This window comes from Lissotriton helveticus, chromosome 7 (assembly GCF_964261635.1).
Source record: "Lissotriton helveticus chromosome 7, aLisHel1.1, whole genome shotgun sequence".
In the NCBI taxonomy this organism is placed as follows: Eukaryota; Metazoa; Chordata; class Amphibia; order Caudata; family Salamandridae; genus Lissotriton; species Lissotriton helveticus.
In genome coordinates, this window is record NC_136068.1 from 1,545,939,818 (window position 1) to 1,545,961,600 (window position 21,783).

A 21,783-nucleotide genomic window follows, 5' to 3' on the forward strand; every position below is an offset into this window, starting at 1 on the left:
CAATGTAAAAGCTTTGAAGCTTCAGAAACATACTACCACCTCCCTCAACACCTCATTCCAATTCCATCAATCTTCCACAAGAAGGGTTCATGAAAGATACAGCTTTTCAGTTATTCTTCACCAAGCTTAGCTTTCAGCAAAACCTATAGCCACAAACTATTCTGGCATAGCAGACAGCTGAGCATCTTCAGGTACAAGGACTGAAGAATAATACAACACATAACAGATATGCAGTGATACACAAGTCCCATACAAAGGCCATGATCTTCATCTACTTCCAGCACTCCCATATAAGCCAAATAACGATATGCTTTCTATAATGTGTTAACTGCAAATAATGGTTTAACAACGTGATTCCGCATGCTGGAGGGAAATATTCATATGATGAAGATTTTAATAGCAGGACTTTCAGTTCTTCCTACTTTTAAAATTATTAATATCCTAAACAAGCAGACCACTACTATGAAGGAGACCTCACCGTTAACCACTGGCCAATATCTTCCTTCTCCTTTTGAGCAGGATCCACCTTTTGAGCTAGCCCAAGGCCCTCCTTTGAGTATGCTTTCGTCTTCGTCTCTCGCTCCACCACTTTGAACCTTTCCATTTGCTGCAGGGGCAGGATGAGAGGTCAGCATCAATAACTTTGCTGGAATGGCAGGAGTGGGGTAAAGGTAACAGCCACCTCATACATTTTACTCGTTCTACAAGGGAAACCCCTAGAACATCATGAGCAGGCCATTAAGAAGATTTGCTGATATACAAAACCACTCCTGGAAACCAAGCTAAAGACATACATGCATTTCTATGAATTAGACACTGAGAACTAATGTGTCTGAGGTATTATCAGCATCACTATCTTACTTTCATGATCACAAAGTAAACCACAGTCCGACAAGTAGAGAACACAAGTTGACAGTAATATGTAAATAAATCATAGCATGTGTTTTTCTTCTAACACATTTACTGAAAATGGCTTAATGTTCCAAGTGTTCACATTCCAATGTTAAGAAAGCATAAGACTCTACTTAGTCACTCATATACGAAATACTATCACTGCCATGTGAAGGCATATGAAATAGTGTAGAAAACGACTTACCAATCAAGGCATGAGACAACCTATAGCCATTAACTTACTCAGAGTTCTCTCAAATAGTATACTTAAAGATCTCACAAGACATCTATTCATATGAATAGCACCACTCATAGGAATGTTGGAGTGAATTATCAAGCAAAAATCAGATGTTTCACTTTGCATTGAGCATTAATAGTTTGCAGTCCACCCAGACATTTTTGTTCATAAATAACATTGATATGTTCCTGAAAAGCATTTCTAACAAAGATTTCAGATGGACAGGTTCAATAATATGGGTTGAAGGGACTTAAAACATTGCCAGATAGCCCATTAGCCCATCCTGTTCTCTATTGAACCCCACGTGCATGGTCTCGCAAGCAAAGGACAGTTGCTTGACAACACTATTATTAATGTTTAAATCAATCACAAGCAGCATCATACGTGGACCCTGCTCCAAGTACCTTAAATGCAAAACAAGAATGACAGGGAACAGAGAAGCTTTACACAGAAAATGGATGATGAAGGGCAGGACAGAACTGCAAAACAACCGACTTTGGAGTGCACACAAATGGCTAGGTTTGCTGTAATATACAAACACTCCTCCACCTTAGCCAATATTCCTGTAAATGCAAATGGAAAGAGGGGTATGTATCAAAGCTTAAGTAAAGAAGGTCAATGATAAATCTAGCTTTCGCTACAGGAACATTCATGTTCAAGAATGGGGCTTATTTTGATGACAGTTTGCAGAGCGAGGATGGAGAAATACCCATCCTCACGAACCAACAACCAACTCCTCAGCGCTGTGCGTACCGTCTCAATTAGCTTCCGGTTCTCTATGAGCTGCCTCTTGTCTTTAATCTCGTTCGATGCAACCCACGTCTTGATTTGGTCCCTCAGCCGCTGCACAGACAGAGAGAAACGGGGAAAAGTGTCAGAGGGGACCAGGGAAAAAACCCTTGTGTGGGAGTGAGTGACAGAGTGCAAACGATCATGGGGAGGACTAACACAAACTCACAACTCAGTGATTTCTTCCATGCAGTACAGTGAACCTATTGTGTAATAGCACCAGCTGGGGAGAATGGGTGAGGAAAACCAATAGGAAAGGCCAAAGCAGTTGTGCAAGACGTACAGAAGAAATTATAGTCAGTAAGGTGCAGCAGAAGCATGCAGCAGAAGAGGTACACTTACCTAGTGCCCACAGGCCTTATACTCCTTCAGAATACTAACGAGTTATGAAATTCCTTGATGCCAGAAAGAAACTAGTAGCCTGACTGCTGAAATCTACAGCCATGAAGACGGGGCAAGCATCTACACAAAGACCTCTAATGCATACCAGAAGTATGGCTCCATTGGCAAACCCTCTTGCTAAGTATGCCTTGCTAGTAAGGGTCCCCCTTTAAAGGGTTAATCACTGAGAAAGGATGCTGCTCATCATAAGGAGACTAACAAAAATACACGCTGAGGTATGAGGCCTGGTTTAAAAACTACAGTTGAATTGGCTAGGCAGCTTCTAGTGTCAGATGTTCCCTATCACCATAAGTTTGAGAACCTCTGGAGTTATTAGCAGAAGACGGCGAAAATAATGCAACAGAAGTGGGTTGTAATGATGTCAATTATACACTGTGTATGATGTAACCCTGACTACTCTTGGTGCAGAAGACAGCAATGCACCTAATTTGGCAACAAGAAATGCGCATAAGCATTCTCCTTTTTGGGCTCCAATCAAGGTCTAAATATAAACAATTAGAGCGCATTCAAAACCATATATCTGAACAGTTACCACCAATGGTAAGGGTGGTACCAGAGACAGTACTGAGAGCAGCAAGGGGCACATGCTATTACAAAGCAAGTAAGTCTGTGTTATTTAACAAAACAGTACGCTACACACTGCAATTCCCTTCATATGTAAACCCAAAAGCCTACAATACCAATCAGAGTGCAAGATGTTCAACAAGGGTTTATTGGGGTTTTTGGAAGTGGAGGGGTTTTTGGAGGGGGTTTTTGGAGGGGGTTTTTGGAGTGGAGAACTGGGCTTTTGAAGTGCTTTATATGTAGACAGCGGTCAAGGTTTAATTACCCAGAAGGAAAAAAGGAGTGGATAATGAGGGTCTAGAATGCTTGTTGGCCTTATTGCAGCGGAGCACATGTGTGCTCTGGTGTCTTTAGTGACACGGTGCGTGCTCTGATGCCATAATCTAAGATTACTCTTCCAGTCATTGCATTATGAGGGAACCAACCTGAACTCTACATGCACTCCAAATAGTAGAGCAGGAAATATGTAAAGAGGGGAAAACATTTCCTCAAAGCTGATGAAGTCAAAAAGTATCAATGAAGTAACAAAATGTAATCCTCTCAGACTGAAATTAATCAAGCCACTAGCGCAAAGATATTCGAGAGTACAAAATATGGTTAGTGATACTGAGCTCTTCTAATATCCCTAATTCCCTGGCCTTTTTACATCTTTGCATATCAGATTCGTGTTCTCCAGTCCTTTCCTGGCACCACAGGCTTTTCCCAACTTGTCTGGACTCTGAAAGAGATACGATGCAAGACCATGAGTTAGAGATTAATGCGCAAACAGGCTAGGTGAACACGAAAAGGATTTCAGTGGGAAACTCTTTTAAGAACACTAACTTCCACAGATTAGGGAGTGAGCGAGCATGCATAAAAAGTACCAATGAGCAATGGTAAAATGGAAGAAAAGGATAAAGATCATGCAAGAGGCAGAGTAAGCAGTTCCAGATAAGTTTTCAAGTAGGAATTTAGTCATTCGAGCTATGAGCATGCACATTAGTTAAAGGACATGAGATTTAGTTTCACATCTAATGCAAGAGCATGTGAGAAATTGTAAAAGAAATGGAAGCATATGAGAGCTGGCACGGACAAAGTCAAGAGCAACCCACTCTCAGGAGAATGAAAAAGGTAGACAAAAAGTCTTTTTGGGGCTACATGATGTGAGTAGATTGAGTGCTATACAGTTTTCAATTTTTTCTAAACGTACCCTGGACAGTATCCCAGATCTGTTGAACAGCTAACACAAGGATTAAGTCCCACATCTGCACAAGCACACTTTTTGCACTAAAGAACCAATATTTAAAAAGGCTCTGGACAACGACCCACATGCTGGCATGCTTCTGCAGAGTTGTATTTCTAGAATCAGCACAGCAGTTGGTTAGGATGCATCACTACGTGTTGGAACGGAATCCATTAAAAAACAAACAAAACATGTAGGATATGGACAGTTGCAAATCTCGGATGCAAACCTGCAATGATGCATCATGATGTGTAATACAGACTCTCTTGAAAATCATCAGTCGATAAACATTGCGTTTAGCTACTATATTTTTCCTAATTAAAAAACTAGCTCTTACAGGGACAAAAACACATTATGTAAGGGTAGAAAGCTTGAATATTTATATTTTTGGCTGACTATGCTCAACTAGTAATTGGAGGACCTGTTGAAATCTGAAGTATGAGTAGCAATGAGTTAGGGGATCACGGCAGGACATGCAAGGATTAAGGTATGCTAAATATATGAAAACTATGCAAACGCAATGATCTCTGGTATCAGTCTCCCCATAAGAGTGAAAGTCCATTTTTAGTATGACTGAAAATGGCAGTTTATTGGAGGTATGAAGCTAAACTGCAGTGTTATGAACATTGGTGATTGAAGTGTATATTATCTTATCTTCCATGCCTGTTCAAATGCAGGTAAGAGTCATCTACGGTTGCCCAACTCAACCACACTATTACACAATCATACTACTCGTTCTATATATGGAAGTCCAAAACTAGCCAGCATTTGTTTGTAATGAATGATGGGTCTACTCATTTGCAGATTAACTTAATATATGGAATGACCATAGACAAACAGTGAAACAAAAAATACTAAAAGGAGAGCTTCTCTTCAAGGGAATTTGTTGGTTGATAGACTGTTGGACAGCCTCCCCGGCCTCCTCGCCAATGATACTGTGGATGATATCGACTGGATTCTTTTGTATATAGTTGTACATACCGGAATGTTATTGCTTTATCACCATTACTGGATTTGTGTCCTCAAACATGGGCATTGTCTTTTATGGTGTTTCATTATAACAAATGATAAATACGGTCTTTAAAAAAGACAAGATTGACTGTTTGCATCATATCAAATACACAAAAGGTGAAGGGAGGAATACTTGCAATAGGTTTTATCCACTGGGAATCACTCGGGGTAGCAGTCCAACAATCGTTCTTTTGCCCACCATGCTACCTCAGTCTGGACCTAGCCATATGCAGATCAGTCTTGACCCTGCTCAAATAGGAAAAGTCCATACGGAATTGCCAGGCCCTCCCAAATCCAGAACAAAATGTTTACCTACTGGTAGGAGTAGTTTTGCAGTTCGCAGAATGATCACGATTCACATGCAGTGGATTACTCTGCCATCTAGTGGCTGGGTGCAGAACTCTCCAGTAGTGCCCCCCCCCCCCACCTTTGTGTGTGTGATGTACTCTAAGCTAATTTATTTGTTTTTATAATTTTCTTCCTTATAACAATTCAATGCTGAAGCAATTCTAAATAAATAGTTATGATAAAAACTTAACTTATGCAGTGACAAATATACAAGTTAAACACACAATATTATAACCATAGGTAATATGTACATTTGTTAAGACCACCTAACTAATATCAGGACACTGACGAAGGCAAGTGCTGAAACGCGTTTGTTTGATACTTTGTGCAATAAACCTTAGCGGGTTTTTCCTACTGCGAGTGCTGATTCTGTCATTCTTTTTGACTGTGGAGCATATATATATATATATATATATATATATATATATATATATATATATATATATATATATATATATATATATATAAAATGTATATGAAAGCTTATATAAACAATTCAGAAAATTCAGCAAGCTGTAAAACATCTCATATGAGTAAGTAATCACTATTTTGCAGAGTGAATCTTTTCAGGATTCACATGCTGTGCACTGACCTTGTAGCCGTATCTAGTTTATTGTGGTGGCTGGATTTGAAATGAGCTTGAACTTGGAAACAATTGCTTTAGTACTCCGTCTCACTTGTGATTCTTTGTTCGCCTGTTTAGCTACGCAGTAGCGCTTTGTGAATGTGTGGACTGATGACCATGTGGCTGCTATGCATGTCGCGTAACTGGCACTTCTATTTTTGCTGTGAAGGATACCAAGAACTGTTTTCCCCTTCCTGAATGGTTTGTCTCTCTCTTGATAGTACATCATCATTCTAGGTATGTCCGGCATCTGCAGGGCTCTTTAGGGTTCAGACTTTGGTTCCTGGAAGCAACTTTGCATTTAGATAGCTTGGTTTATGTGGAACTGCGATACAACCTTTGTTAGGCAGTGTGAGTTGTTTCTCAGGACTACCCTGTCCTTGTGTATTTGCAGGTATGGTTCCTGGATGGTAAATGCTTGCTGATCACCAATTCTCCGTAGTGAGGTCATTTCAAATAAGAAAGCTGTTTTAATGCGACAAACATTAGTGTTCTCCTGTGGAGTGGTTCAAAATGGTCTTTTGTCAGTTGCGTTAACACCACGTTTGGGACCTACATGGATGTTGCACATGTCGGCGTGGCTAATCTCTTATTCCCCTCTAGGAACTGTTTGACCACTGGTGTAGATAAGAAACGTCTGCCTATGTGCCCCCTTGTATAGGCCACTACTGCAGCCAAGTGCACCTACAGTGAGCGTAAGTCAGCCTATTGTCAAGCAGGTGGGTTTGGTATCCGGCCTGTGGCGTCCTGGAACTGGCACCACCTTGTGTACCTCTCCCAGTCAGCCGTGTAACATTTCCTTGTGGCTATCCTTCGCGCCTCCCTTAGAACTTTCGTTGCTCTCCCGAAGGCTCAAATGTCCACATTTCAAGTCCTCAGGAGCAATGCTGACAAGCTCAGGGTGTTGGGTTCTGGCTGGAGAACTCTACCTTCCTGCATGGAAAGCAGGTCGTGTGATGCTGGCAGTCTTTGCACGTTAGTTCTGCGCTCTCTCTTAGTTTGGAGAACCATGCTTGTCTCGCCCGCTATGGGGCTGGTGGGGGTGATCAAGATTAGTGTCATCCGCAACTGTGTGCCCTTGCTGATCACTAGCAGCATTAGTGGGATTGGAGAAAACCGTATGGCAATTTCCCTGGCCAGTCTATCAACACTGCATTCCTCAGCGAGCAGCAGTGTGGGTTCCTGAAGGAGAAGCTTCAGCATTTTGCATTCTGTGGTTTTGCGAACAGGTGTACCTCTGGTGTCCGCCCATCTCTGAAACACCCTTTCGGCCACTGTCTGATTTAGTTGCCATTCATGTGAGACGGTTGCTTGTATGCAGAATTTTTCTGCTACCAAGTTGTCCACTCCTGGCAGGTGTATTGCTGATAAGGTTCTCCTTCTTTGAATGGCCCACACCACATTTCCTGCACCAGGTTTAATAGGGCGAAGGATCTTTTAGTCCCTTGCTTGTTGATGTAGAATATTGCTGTTGTGTTGTCCATCTGAATTTGGTATTGATCCCCCCCACACTAGTGCATGGAATGCATGAAGGGTTAGGAATAATGTAGTTAGTTCCAGTATGTGCTGTGTCACCTCCTCCGGTTTCCAGGCTCCTGACGTTGAGTATCCTCTCATGTGCTCCCCATCTCATGTGAGAGGAGTTTGTGGTGATGCACACTGTCTGAGTTGGTAGTATCAAGTGTCTCTTCTTTTGTTAGGTTTTCCTTGTTCCATCATGCCATTTCCTCCTGTACACTGTGTGACAGCCACTAGATCCTCCCAGCTCCCTGTTACCAGTTACCCATGACCATTGGTTTTGAATTCATTCCTGAATTGGTCAGTGTAGACTCGCATACAGGATTTGTGGGATGAAGGAAGCCATCATGCCTAGCATCCGTCCCGATATCCTCACTACCTGAGACTGACCTGTGTGGTATCACTGAGCTGGTTACATTATTGCTTGAACTCGTCACAGGGCAATGCTTATGTTGTATTGATTTTCGCTCCTAGCAAGATTTGTGCCCTTTCTGGCATACGTGATGTATTTTCCTTGGTTATAAAGAAACCTAGTCAGTGTAGTGGTTCCATCACTCATTTGATGCGGTCTACTCACTAGGAAAATTAATCTGCCTTTTTCAGCCAGTCGTTTAGGTAGTGGTATTGCTACGGCAGCAAAGCATTTTGTGACCATCTTAGGTGCTGATTTTATTCCAAATGATATCAGAGTTCGTACTGTGTTCAGTCTACTACCACACATAGCAAATTATTGCGTCTGTGGTTCATGGAGATGTGCAATTCGGTGTCTTTTAGGGCTATCGGTGCCATGAAATCTGCCACCTGGCGTTACAGGATGACTTCTTCCAAAATTGTTGTCTTGAATTTTGGTGCTTATATAAATCTGTTTAAGAAGCAGCGATCTAGTATTGGTCTTAGTGACCAGTCAGATTTTAGAACCAGAAAATATGTTGAGTAGTTTCCTTGACTGATCTTCGTTAGAGGTACTCTTTCTATTGACTGTTTCTGCAGCAGCTCCTTCACCTCCTGTCGAAAATGTGATCTTTCCTCTTCAGTATGTGTTTTTTTCTGTGGTCCTCGTCTTGGGAGGTGTTTTAGTAGTTCTACGCAATATCCATCACAGATGATGTTGACAATCCATTTGCCTGATGTGACCTCTCCAATCCTGGAGAAAGACCACTATTCTTCCCACAGAGGTGTTGCATGGACAATGTTCTGCTCTTGCGAGTCATTTGTTTGCGAGCCCATTCCTCTGGACGGTTGTTCCCTACATGGTGGGCTGAAAGCTCCTCCTTCCGGTCAGTCTTTTTGTGGGGGTAGTTCCCCTCCTGTGCTTGACCTTAAACTATAAAGCCCCCATGAACTTTGACATCTCGTTGCACTTTGTGGGCTGCTGCATGGGTCTTCCACTTCCATTTCTGTTGAACAGTGGGTTGATGTTCACCTGGACAACATTCTTTAAGCCAGACACTTGTAGATATCTGAAACAACGTTAAGTAGGTACACCTACCAGCTGCCTGCTCTGTGTTGGCTATTTTCCTGCCTGTGTCTATGAGGGAGCTTGCTCTCTACTGGTAGGATTCTGGCATTTGTGTTAGCAGCTCTCCTATTTCTTCCCAGTGCTGCTAGGCATACCTATTGAGATGGGTGTTGGAGTATGTGATGTGCCGCTGTGTTGTGGCTCCCCTTTCAAAATTTCACCCAACCATTAATATCCTTTTGCTTCCTTTATCAGGATGATGCTGGAACATTGGCTCTTTTCCTTGCAGTGGCCACAATAATGGAGTCTGATGTTGCGTTGTCTCGTGTATATATAGGCAGGATCAGTTGAGTGCTTGTATTTCTTTTCCCACTCTGGGCGTTACTAACCTGCAAGTCACCAATTCCTTGAAATCCTGGCCAAAATGGTGGTAACAGTGGAAGATACGGACATTTGCTTTGTGATGAGAGGACACTTGAGCAGATAAGAGGTCTGAGGGCTTCCTTCCTCCAGCGGAACCCCATATCGGTCTGCTGCACTCTTCACCACCATACTGTACATGGCTATGTCATTCAGAGGTGAAGGCCACCATGTAAATATATGTACTCACTCTCCTGTCAAGTCGGTGATCTTGCCATTGCTCTTCCATGCCTTCAGCTTTATGGAATAGGCCCTGAGATTCTGGATACACTTACTCATAGAAGAACTTGTGTTCATCCTGGGGCTTTGGCGTTAGTGCTGGCTCCAGGTCCACCAAACCCCTCGCCTCCTGGTTCGTTTACGTCGAAAGTTTCTATGGGATACGGAATTCAGGGAGAGAAAATCTTTCTTTTGGAGGAATGTTGCCATCTTGGCATTAAGCTGCCTCTTTTTCCACTCCTCTCGAGCACTTTTCGGCATAGAGTCCAATCTGTGGCCTTTTTTTCGGCATCAACGTTTCGTCTGCCAGTTTCTTTGACCTGTCACTTCCTCAATCATCTATCAACTTGAATGTTTTTTCGGAAGATCTGCCTCCTGAGGTGTGCTTGGTGTGGGACCAGAGGGTTTCTTTCGACAGACTTGCCTGCATCCGACCAATATTTAGGCACTGAGGCACTCTTGGGGGTGGGGGGGGGTTCAAGTCATAGGGTCTCAGCTCGCTTGGCGCTTGTTTTTTCTGCGTTCCCTGTCCGCATTTCTCTTGGCGTTTTCGTGATACCAGTCGACATCCATCTTGGAGTCAGAGTCCTCTCCTTCGGCTCCCTCAGAGATGCAGGACTCTTCTTCGCTCTACAGACCGCGGTCTCTTAGCAATAAGCTGTCCTTCTGTGCTCGCATGGCTATGTGTGGCTGTCTCTGCTTCTCCCTTGTTCTCAACGTTTTTGGCTTGAACTCTTCTCAGTCCTATGTGTTATGGTCACTCAGACAGAGGTTAAACTTTTGGTGATGGTCTCTGTGCAAACTTGTGGTGGCACTCCGGACAGAACTTAAAGAGAGTGTTCTCCATATTACTCAGGTCAGGATGCCCCCTGGCTACACATTTTCCATCCTCCCAGTCAGTCACCCAGGTGCCTCACCTACCACTTTAGTACTTCTCTGTGGATACCTCAGTGGTCATTGGTTATACTCTTCCTCCTTACCCTATGATGGCAACTGTGGGCCGATGCTTCAAATTATTTGGATGATTTGTCGATTTCCCCCCTTTCTACTTTTAATGTTCAGAGAGTCTTCAGCAGTAGTTTCCAGACAACCGTGGAAAAATTAAACCGGCGCTTAAAGGAGGGGAGGGGGGGTGATGTCAGGAGAGGGATGGACAACATCAACAACAACCCTAAAAAAAAATACAAAAAGCCTACAAGATGAGTTCTGGACCCAACAACTAGACGGCGGTTTAATGCACAGCGTATGTATCCACAAAAGATTCCTCCGGCAAAACACCAGCAACCCAAGACCGCTCTCGCCTTCATTGGGGCTCGTCAGTCAGGTGTAGATTGGGTACAGTGAGAACAGGATCAAAGTATGGCCATACCCTTGCCACTTAGGGTGGTACATCAAACACAAAAGGCGATGAGAGGAATGCTTGCAGTAAGTCTAACCACTGGCAATCGCTCAGAGTGGCATGTCAAACCATCACTGCATAGACATGGGTTCCCAGGCTCACTGTGCCAATGGAACCAAGCTACACCCGACTGAAGAGCCTCAACTAGGGTGAAACAGGTCTGGGTTGTTTGTGTTCCAGTCAAGAAAGGCCCTGGCTTGGCAGTTTGGGCGGGACTGCTCCTTCTAGAGCAGGGTCAAGATTACTTTGCATATGACTGGGTTTAATCTGCGGTGGCATGGTGGGTAAAAGCACTATGCACTGGAATGCTAACTTAAGCGATTGCAAGTGGTTAGACAAATTGTAAGCATTCCTCCCCTCACCTTCTATACAGTTGATGTTCACATCACATATACCGAAGTAAAGTTGTAATTTTGGGATCAAGGTATCTACATTCAATAACTCCAATCAGCTTCATTCTAGGATTCTACCTTGTGGTAAGAAAATATTAATGCATTTCCAAACAACATTGCGCACAATTGTGCAATCTTACACTTCAAATGAGCACAGCAACAGAGAAACCCTCACCTTATTGGCAACCAAAGAGAAATGCAATTCTCTATTAACCTGTGCTTCTGTTGAAGCCAGGTACTTGCAGTTATGACCCAACCTCAATAAGGGTGCAGTTTTATAAAGGTTTGGCTATTCTTGGTGTTAATTGTGTGATACAATAGCCACAAACATTACCTTAACTAAAATCAATATGCAACACTCAGGGCAACTCACAGACACCCTATTTTCATACAAGGCACCATGTAAATCCACATACGTTTTGGAAACTTCTAATGCTTATAAAAGGAGTAAATACACTGTATAGGAAACTAGCTTCCTAACAAAAACACTTTGCACCCTCCCACCTGCCTCACAGATAACTGTGCAGGCTATTCCCCTGCGGCCCTATGTCCCATAAGGTGAAAAGCATCAAAAACAGTAGTTTATTTATTCAGTACGGCTCGTTCCCCTAAAGAGATCAAAAATGACAATTCTAGTTAGTAGTGGTGCTGGTTTTCCTAAAGTTTGTGCTTTTATGTTTTTGCATCGTTCCCATTTCCACACAAATACTCCACAAACCAGGGAGATCACAAATAAATGTATTGAAAAACTGTCTCTCTTGAGGCCTTTACATGCTTGAAGAAGGAATTATTCAGCTCCCAGGTTAGAAAAGTATTACCATCCATGGTGGAATTGTGTCCATGTGTTGTCAAATATCCCCTGTTCCTTTAGCATTGCATTGAGCACAAATCTGATCAACATTTAAAAAGAAATCCCACCTGTTTAATTTTAGGGCAAGCCAACCTCATGTTCTCTTCGGTGGCAGGTTAGGCCTAGATTCTTTTTTCAGACCGTCTCTCCTCTGCAGAGATCCAGGTTTATACTACCTCAATGAGGTGGCGGTTTGTAGTTCTGTACGAAAACCTGTACTTACAATATTCAAGTATAACAAACGGATAATCGATTGGATGACACATACCAGCTTAATATTGAAAAACACCCATCTTAGAGTGTTGGTCAGCTACCAAGCAACTTGGCAATGTTTATAAGCGGCACACACCATGAACTCGGTGGCAACAGCACTTCAGTACTTTTCCCTAGTTGCATACAGGCGCAAGGAGGCACACCCAGGCGACTTACTTTGCTCAGTTGAGCCAAAGTCTCTGCATCTGTAGGATTTGTGACCTACACCTTTCTTTTGGTGAGTGATTGGTGGACTCAACACTTTTCAGGAGGAAACTCTTAAAATTCAGTCTGGGGACTACACCAGGTCAATCTACAGTGTGATTTTGCACAGATCAGGAGCAATATTTAGAAGAGGTTTAGAACTACACAATTGATTGCCCTGATCCCAAGATGGAAAGCATTGGTCCAGGGACCCCATCACAATCTGTAACTAACAACGAAAGTCTATTAAAAGGAATCTACTGAGAGATGGAGCTAAGCAAACACACTTGGAAAATGCTTTGAAAGTACTCTAATAAAACAAAGTAGAAAAAGAAAGGGTGTCACATTTGTCACAACAGGGACCAAACCAAACAAATAAAGCCGAATTATGTGGTACCTGCAGATCACCACTACCCATACTGACCCAAGAGCTGGAAACCTTGAGAAGAAAAAAGGGATCTGAGAACAAAAAGCATAAATATTTGCCAGAGCGGCCAGCCTGGAGGAGGAGGTCTAACCCAGGGGAGGATTATACAAATTAATGATGGGTGGCCTTCACAATGTGGCTAGAATGGTGCCGAAGTCATCAACAAGATGGCATCTCAAACTGATCCCAAGGGTATAAAAGTTGGAAGTAGAGGATATTGACAAATATGCTGAACATTTTACTAGAACATTATCAAGAGCTTGTTAAGGGAAGCTACTCCAAGTCTGAAGATCAGGCTATGATACATAATCCTGCCTCTGTTCCTCAACAGTGGATGTGGCATTGATAGAAGACTGATGAAGGAAAGAAGGTTACACAGACATTAAACAAATCAGAACACTACATCTACCTCATGTTCTCCATCTCATGATGATTATTATAACTGATACAATCTCGCTGAGCATATACCAATTGGAAGTTATCAGAGGATTAAGTGGAAAAGCATTCAATGATGTCTAGCACCAAAGAATTGAGGGTGCATTCCCCAGCAACATTGGACTTTGTGTTTCATTGTTCTATGTATATTTCTTAAAGATTATGAAAATATGTTGTATAGATACAATACATATATATGTGTGTTCTCCTGAGAACTCATTGTGCACTCCAGGAAGGTGTTGCATCAGACGGATGTGGTGCTAAACCTCAACTGTTTGACTTCCACAGTGAAAGTCAGTGATCTTTCTTGCCTGCAGATGGTGTACATGCCACTGCACTTACTGAACCAAAACAGACTCTCCCAAAGCACTGATGTGATGCCCTTGAAAATGATCGCACTGAAATGAAAAATAATGAAGCCAAAACCAGAAGCCCTTTCTGAAATGAGTAACCTCACCTGAAGAATGATGGCTAATTTGCATGGTTGCAACTAGCCCCTACAAGTAAGATCAATAGCTGTGTCCACTGCCCAAGGCAGCAAAATAGCCTATCCACCCACTATTCCCAAGGTCTCAGCGAGACTCAATCTGGGGACAATTCTGCATAGCCCTGATTTTAAAGGCAGCACAAGGTATCTGATAAACTGAGGCGGTCAAGACCGAGTAACTTGTCTAGCTAGGAGACTGCCTTACACATGCTTCAGAAATGAGTGATAATGTTCCACAGATGGGAATAACAATTACTGGATAAGTAGTTAGGAATTTTTCCATTAACTAGACCTGGAATAATGTAATTCAAAGGACCTAAAGCTGTGAAGCAAGTCTTATCAATTCAAGGGAATCTAAGGTTTTCACAAGCAAGCATTCTATAAAAATAATTAGAAGAATCCTTAGGCTGCGTGGAAGCAACTTGAACAAGAACTGAGGCAGAACCATCATGAAACACATGTAGCACCTATGGAATTCAATGACCGGGATGTAGAATCAGTAGCATTGGTGGTAAATGAGCAACAAACCCTACTGATGGATCCTCTTGGTTTCCTTTGAATATATTGGATTAGACATCCCACATCTACAGCAAAATTAATTTTCTCGAGCACCAGACTTTTTTTGTTCACTTGGAAGTAACCGCTGTAAATGGCTCATGTTCTTTACAGAGAACCTCCCTACTACATCAAAACAAGAAGTTGCGGCTCTGTTACATTTTTCTTACAATATCACAAACAATACATGCCCAAATTTGACCAAGGGCAAGGATGCCCCAAATATGTGACACTGAACAGAGATTTTCCAGAGAAAATTGGATAGAAAGCCAGAGCTCCTGAATAGAAACAGCCAGCCAACTATATCAGTTTTACAAAGAGTGGGCAGAGGTCAGTAGTCACTCACGAAGAAGGAATATTTTGCGTGACTCCCGACACCCACCAGAGTTCAACTCCGATATCAACAAAAATGTACAGTTAAAAGTAGAAAATCTAGTGGGCTCAAACGACTGTACACCTCAATGAAGAAAAAACACCCAGGGATAACCAAAAAACGTGCAAGGGAATAGGCACACACTTTCCGAAAGCCATGCAGTGGACTCTTCATAATCAGACACTGAGATCTTAAAGCAGCTTGCGGTAATTAAAGAAAAACATTAATTGTATATCAAATCATTCCAAAACTAACACACATTAGATGTGAGCCTGCAGAGATCACAGTGTCTGGCAGTATTAAGTAGTTCTGTTTCTTTTCCAGACAACTAAAATGCTCAGAGCTGAGAGGTTAGAATCCTAAATCATTTGTTATCATAAACTGTTTGTGGAGACCACCAACAAAACTGACATTTTTATCCACCCTTCAAGAAACATGAACCTTAGTCAACTCAAACACCATCAATCATTTATTTACTGTTACAGGTTTCAATTGCACATTGAAACTTTGTAAATCATGTAAAAACACAATGGCTATATGCTGGGGTAAGATTTTTTTTCACCACCAATGCACCCCACATAACATCGAACACAGACATGGATACACACATCAGTAAAAGAGGACTGAAACAATTAGTCTTCCTTATATGTAGTCAAAAGCGGACAGCAATCCTTGCGCTGGAAACCAAAAAAGTGAGTCATTTCATCACAAAACATCTGCCAGAACATCCGACTGAGAAGCCACTGAGGCAAGGGGGTACAAAAGGCACATACCTGCAATTTCTTGATCTCTTTCTTTAGGTCAGCTTCATACTTCTCCTTCTGGTTCGCGTTCGCTGCGTTGTGAAGCTGTGAGGGAGGAGTGGAAACCAAAACCGAAAGCAGTGAAATAAAACCACTGAATGAAAAAGAAGCGGGAGCAAACACACTGCAGTCAGGAACGTGTCCGGTGGGGACTGAAAGATCAGCTGTAGGTGGGATGGGTGTGTCAAGAAGGGGACTTTAAATGGACAAAGTCTAGGACAACAGACCGGGATCCTAGAGGACACCATTACAAATGCCAGGACTCTATGTAACTATACATTGGATCAGGCACGGTGTTAACAAGCATTGAAAATGCAATAGGTCTGGCCTTTGATTAAGTTAAAGCCATTTGCTTTGCTAATGGTTTTGTATAGCAAAGCAAATGGCTTTAAATTAATCAAAGGCGAGACCTATTGCATTGTTAATGCTTGTTATTTTCTGTCAGGCAATCAGTGTCTTGGTACAGTAGTCAATACTTTTGCCATTTTCCTAGAGTATAATTTTACATTAAACAAAGAAAAAGAAACAAAATAATAATTAATGGATTGTGTGGTCCCCTTTCCGTAGGGGCACAGACAGGAAAAAAATTACTTGGATACTGTGCACAGTAATTACCAGTAGTGGAGATTAATTCAAGCATCCACCGCATCACTGTTTGTACTTTTTTCTCACATAATTTTTCCGAGGACATTTGTTCCTTCAAACCTATTGTGTCAGGCAGACAATGAATATTATTTGACACCAATACCCGACGGCCTGAGCATAGCTCGTTTTGTTTCAGGCACTGACAGACCTTGCATCGTGTTAGTCTGAAAGATACTACAATGTTGAAATAGTTTCGATTTTCCCCTTCATAACTTGCTGTAATATGCCCTGTGTGACTGCAACACGTCCATGACTGGTTTTGGCCCTACGCCCAGCGCTGCTGATCCAAAGAGGCCGAGGAGGAGCCTGCCAGCATGGCAGTAGCTTAATTTCAGGCAACAGAGGTCACTGAAGGGCAGAAGTCTTCAAACAGCATTTAATCACACAAGTCCGCACATACCAAACTTGCCCCTGCACTCCCCACACATCAGGAACTACCATGGACACACATTCCCCATGCATTCCTATGGGAGGGCAGGCCAATCTCACAACATGCACTCAGAGTGCGCACGCACTTTACACTGGGACACAGTGTTAAAGTGCGCAGAAGCCAAAAACAACCAACACCAAGTCACATATCAGAGCAAAAAGTTTAGGGGTGAACCTACCAAAAGGGCCAAGTTCAACAGTGCGTCCCCAGGTTTAAGTGATTTTGTAAATATGGGGCAGCATCAAAATCCATGTGTGCTGCGTGGGAACACCCACGCAGTGCACATGGAACACCTCCTTGATGCAGAGTTAGGCAAGGCAGCAATATGCCCTGCTTTGTATTACTGAATATCTAGGAGGCCATGCAAAGCCATGCAGAGTGATTTTGCTCCGCCTCATAGTTATGGTTGAGACTATTGCACCGCCAGAGCGTCAATAAAACTCTTGCTCTGGCAGCGCAAGCCTCTCATAAATGAGCCCCAAAATATTCTGTATGTTTTTAGGTCTTTCACCATCAGGTACCTACATATAAAATAAAGGGCATCATAAATTAAAAAATAAATGAACAACGTTGTTACTCAGTAGGAAATGCTCTGTAGTACATTATGAAACCTCTATTAGTTAATGCACTCCAGAGGTCTGTGTGTAATCAGAGACACAGAATTAAATCTTGGTTGGTGCAGTGGAGAATAGTTTATTGCTGTGAGGTCACAGCCTGTGACAGAAAGCACTGCGAGTATGTAAATCATTATTTTATACTTGCATTACACACAGTGAGATATAGACTGATACAAAATTTGTAAATAGTTGTACAATAAACTGGTTCTTGCATTTCTTCTACTCTGCATTCCAAGCCATGCTGCAATCTGCCGCTGCCTTAGCCAATAGAGGTAGAGGGTCTGCCACTGTGAGTATTTCTCAGCCAATGGATACCATCAGTAAACTTTCTAGTTGAATACTCTAACTGCAGATCCCTCACGTTGTGATTATATTCCCCAGGTGTAAAACTGGTTCCAGACACTTAAAAGTGCTAGTAGGTAGTGTTCGCAGAATGCGAAGGCAGGAGTGTTAGAGGAATATGCAGTTAGATTTAGTATCCACCAGAAGGAAAATGTTAGTCTGCAAGAATGTGTTTGTGGCATGTAGGACTGTAGATACACATGCTGTGCATACTCCTGGCATCTAGTGCTGGGCCCAGATGTGTGCAAGTTTTTCTTCTAAGAAGTCTTCTGTGTCACGAGGTACTGCGACTCCTCTTGGTGATAATGCGCATAGCCACATTGTTAAGATGGTTTTCCCCCACAGCAAGTGAGGCTGGAACATGAAGCAAAGCGATATACAGAGTAATGTCCAAGCATAAGAAGAACAAGCATTTGTAATGCAATAGGTCTCGCATTATAGAGAGTTAGAGTTATTGGTGCTGTAATTTACAATGTCTATTACCTATGTGTTTTGGTTTAGAGTGTAGTGGGTGTATGAACAGGGACACAGCTGCAGCAGTGTTTAGAAGACTAAGAATGGGTAATTATCACTGGAAACAAGAGGTACAGCTGCAGCACTGCCTGGAGGACATAGAATGGAGGAGTTACGGATGGGAGCAGAGAAGCACCTGAGGTACTTTCAAGGGGATTAGGAATGAGAAATTACCACAGGAAACTAAAGTGCCAACTTCTGATTTGGAAACCAATTTAAAATTGGTCAAGACTGAATTAAAATAAGCCCATGAAGTTAAATGATGACATTTCTTACCAAAAGATATATTCTGATGTGTGTGAGCTATAATAGAAAAAAAAGGAAAGCAAATGAAAGTGTAAATAATATTAAGTTTAGAAAAAATAAATAGAAATACACTCTTCAGAGAGTAAAAGAAAGAGTGGATCGGAAGGAGAGTCAGAAAAAGGTTTTGTTTGGAGAAGGGTAAGAGTTGTGACAGGTAAAAGAAATATATATTCTCCCTTCACACCCTATAAAACCTAAGAGTAAGTTATATGAAAGAGATTCGTGTTTACGCCATCATCTTTCCCCCATAAAAAGTGAAGAAAAGTGTGCACAGAGAGTGAGTAAGCCATGGATAAGTAGGTTTACATGTAAAGCGAACAGGATGAATAACATTAAATGTGTTAACTGCTGATGAGGAAAATATGAGAAAATGTGGGGATTTATATTAAATTATTCAACAAGTGTGCATTAAAGCAGAACGTAGATAACTAAATCAAAATCCATTTATTACGTACATCTGACAATATATACGGTCTACAGACTGGTCTTGTGTGACTCGGAGAATGCACTACCAGTAAACAGATCCTGCAGGCTGGTGAACAACATTTTTGTCGCACTATACACAACGCTTTCTCCATGCTCCTGGCATCTAAGAAAACAAGCATTTGCAATGCAATGGGTCTCGCATTACTGAAAGTTTGAGCTACTGGCGTTGCATTATTATTTGCAACGCCAATAGCTCAAACTTTCAATAATGCGAGACCTATTATATTGCAAATTCTTTTTTCTGGTGTGCTTACACACAGTGTCCTGGTGACCCTCTGGTTAAGCCTGTGCTCTGTAACTACCTGCACGTTTGAGTCCTAACCAAAAATATATTTTGAATATCTCTCTCATCTGCGGCAGGTCCATCCTCACTGCTAGACGATGAGCCCGAAGCAGGGCTTTAAGTGGGCTGGGTCTTGCCGATGCTGAGCACCGGCACTTCTAAAAAGCTGGTGCCGAAATGGGTCTCTATCAGGCTCTCCATTTTTACCCTCAGTGAAAAAGAAAATCTTACCTCTGCAGATGTACCACCCTTCACTGCCTTTGAGGTAACTTCAAAGAAACTCGTTATAGTTCTTTTACAGTCTCCTCATTTCATAACAGAAGCATTTTCAATATTATAAGCAACAAAGCCATAGTTGTTGCTTATATATCTTATGCCACTAATAACCACTGACAAATCCAACAGTCCTGGCTTGTTGTAGGTAATCTTACTTATTGTATTATATATCTGTATTCAATCACAGAAACAGCAAACTCCAGTCGGGCGGCACACTATGCTATGCACAGATTTGTAGTTGTGAAATGACATTTGAAATGTGCGCACTGAATTTGCCTTTATCAATGACACTGTAGCAAAGTCTGTGAATGGAAGAATTCGAACTTTGCACAAAGAATACTAAGAGCCGATTTGAATTCACTGCGCAGGCGGATGTAAATGACTCTCAGGCTCCGTGAATCACTCAATTAAGGAGCCTTTAAATAACATGGTCATTTCTGAAAGCAGTTTTCATTTCTCCCGTGACCAAGGCTCGATGACAGAGCTGAAACGCGTTGGGACAGTGTATTGTTTGCTGGCTACCGAGGAATTTCATGCAATAAAGTATCTTTACTGCATGGAATCAGGCTTCAGTGGCTTTTCTTCGTGTGGGAAGGGCGTTGTTGGATTTATAGGCTGGGTGTTCCGTGCCTGCCACACTGAAGCCGCCCTGCGAGAGTCTGAGGCACCTTTCACGGAGCAACTTTTGATGGGTTATTGTATTATATATCTGTATTCAATCACAGAAACAGCAAACTCCAGTCGGGCGGCACACCATGCTAAGCACAGATTTGTAGCTTACACGTTTTAAGCCATGCCCCTAACTGCATCGGCCACGCCACTTTAAAAGACATGTTCCCACCACCCAGTTTTTTCATCCCACTTAAAGCCCTGACCAAAAGACAAGAGTACCGGTACCTCAAAAAACTCATGCACACAAAAAACGCTTCCTACGTAGGAGAACTAGTACAACACTACCACGACTATGTGGTTGAGAGAGGAAATGAATGTTAGGGGTGTCTGGAAATATGTTTTTGTGATGGGGATGGTGGTCTCAAGCAGGCGATAGAGGCGGCCTCTGTAGAAAAACGTACTCATTTTCTAAACAAGATTGCTTTGACTGTTAGCAGGGCGCTAAACTGCGGGGTGCTAGCACCTACCTTACATGCAGCATGACTTTTTATAAAATAAAAAACACAACAGAGGATATGGTTAGCCCTTTCGTGAAGAACTCTGACCGGCCCAGGATTGCACACACTCTGCCAAATTAATAGGCAGTAGATGAACCAACAAGAAAGAAAGGACACTAAATGAGTGTACTTTGCCTTAATTTAATTCAGTGTCAAGTTATGGGAATGAGCGCAAGCAGTTGCAAAGTAAGCTCTTACAGGAGGAAGTTATTACACGGTCTCCCGCTGCAATGCAACTGCCATGGAGGAACTTTTATATGGTTTGCTTCAAAATAGGAACCCGAAAGTGGGCACAGCTTCCTCTCACACTGCTATTTGTTGCTGTCCTATATATGACTCAGATGACCACCGGCACCTTCCACCTCCCAACAGCCCCCAGCCAGGCCTACTGGGGCCCTTACCTTCCAGTGGAAGACATTTAGCCGCTCCAGTTCCGCCATACTCACAGAGCGGTTAAGCTGCAACCGATGTGGCTGCCTCTGGCCCTCCGAGGACTTGTCCATGTACCACGCTTCCACCATGTTTGCAGCTCTATGTATGCAAATAAAGGCCTGAGTCAGAAGGCAGGGGAATAGAGCTGCTTACAGCCCGCTTCAAATGGGGAGGAGCCTCCAACACACCACCCCCTCGCGGTTGTCGGACTCGTAATTCAACGCATGACAAAGTTGAGCAAGCACCAAATTCGTAATGAGAGGTGGAGTTGTTATCGAAATCATGGTCAAGTAAATCACACATGAGAAATGTTAGACAACCGTTTGCAATGAAATAGGACTCACATTTGTGCAAGACCTATTTCTTTGCAAATGACAGTGATCACAGACAGCGGGGAGGCA

General features: G+C 42.5%; 1 protein-coding gene across 8 annotated transcripts in view; it reads right to left on the reverse strand.

The window, feature by feature from the left end:
• The window catches only part of CNOT3 (CCR4-NOT transcription complex subunit 3), a 1,075,180-nt gene that overhangs the window by 664,261 nt on the left and 389,136 nt on the right, over positions 1–21,783 (reverse strand). For 5 of the 8 annotated variants that reach the window (XM_078654999.1, XM_078655003.1, XM_078654997.1 and 2 more), the window contains 3 exons: positions 15,854–15,947; positions 1,883–1,972; positions 479–607 (listed from right to left, as the gene is read on the reverse strand). In XM_078654999.1, coding sequence (XP_078511125.1) covers positions 479–607; positions 1,883–1,972; positions 15,854–15,947 — 313 coding nt within the window. The remainder of the gene's footprint in view (positions 1–478; positions 608–1,882; positions 1,973–15,853; positions 15,948–21,783) is intronic. The other 3 variants (XM_078655004.1, XM_078655002.1, XM_078655001.1) reach the window with 1 other exon arrangement.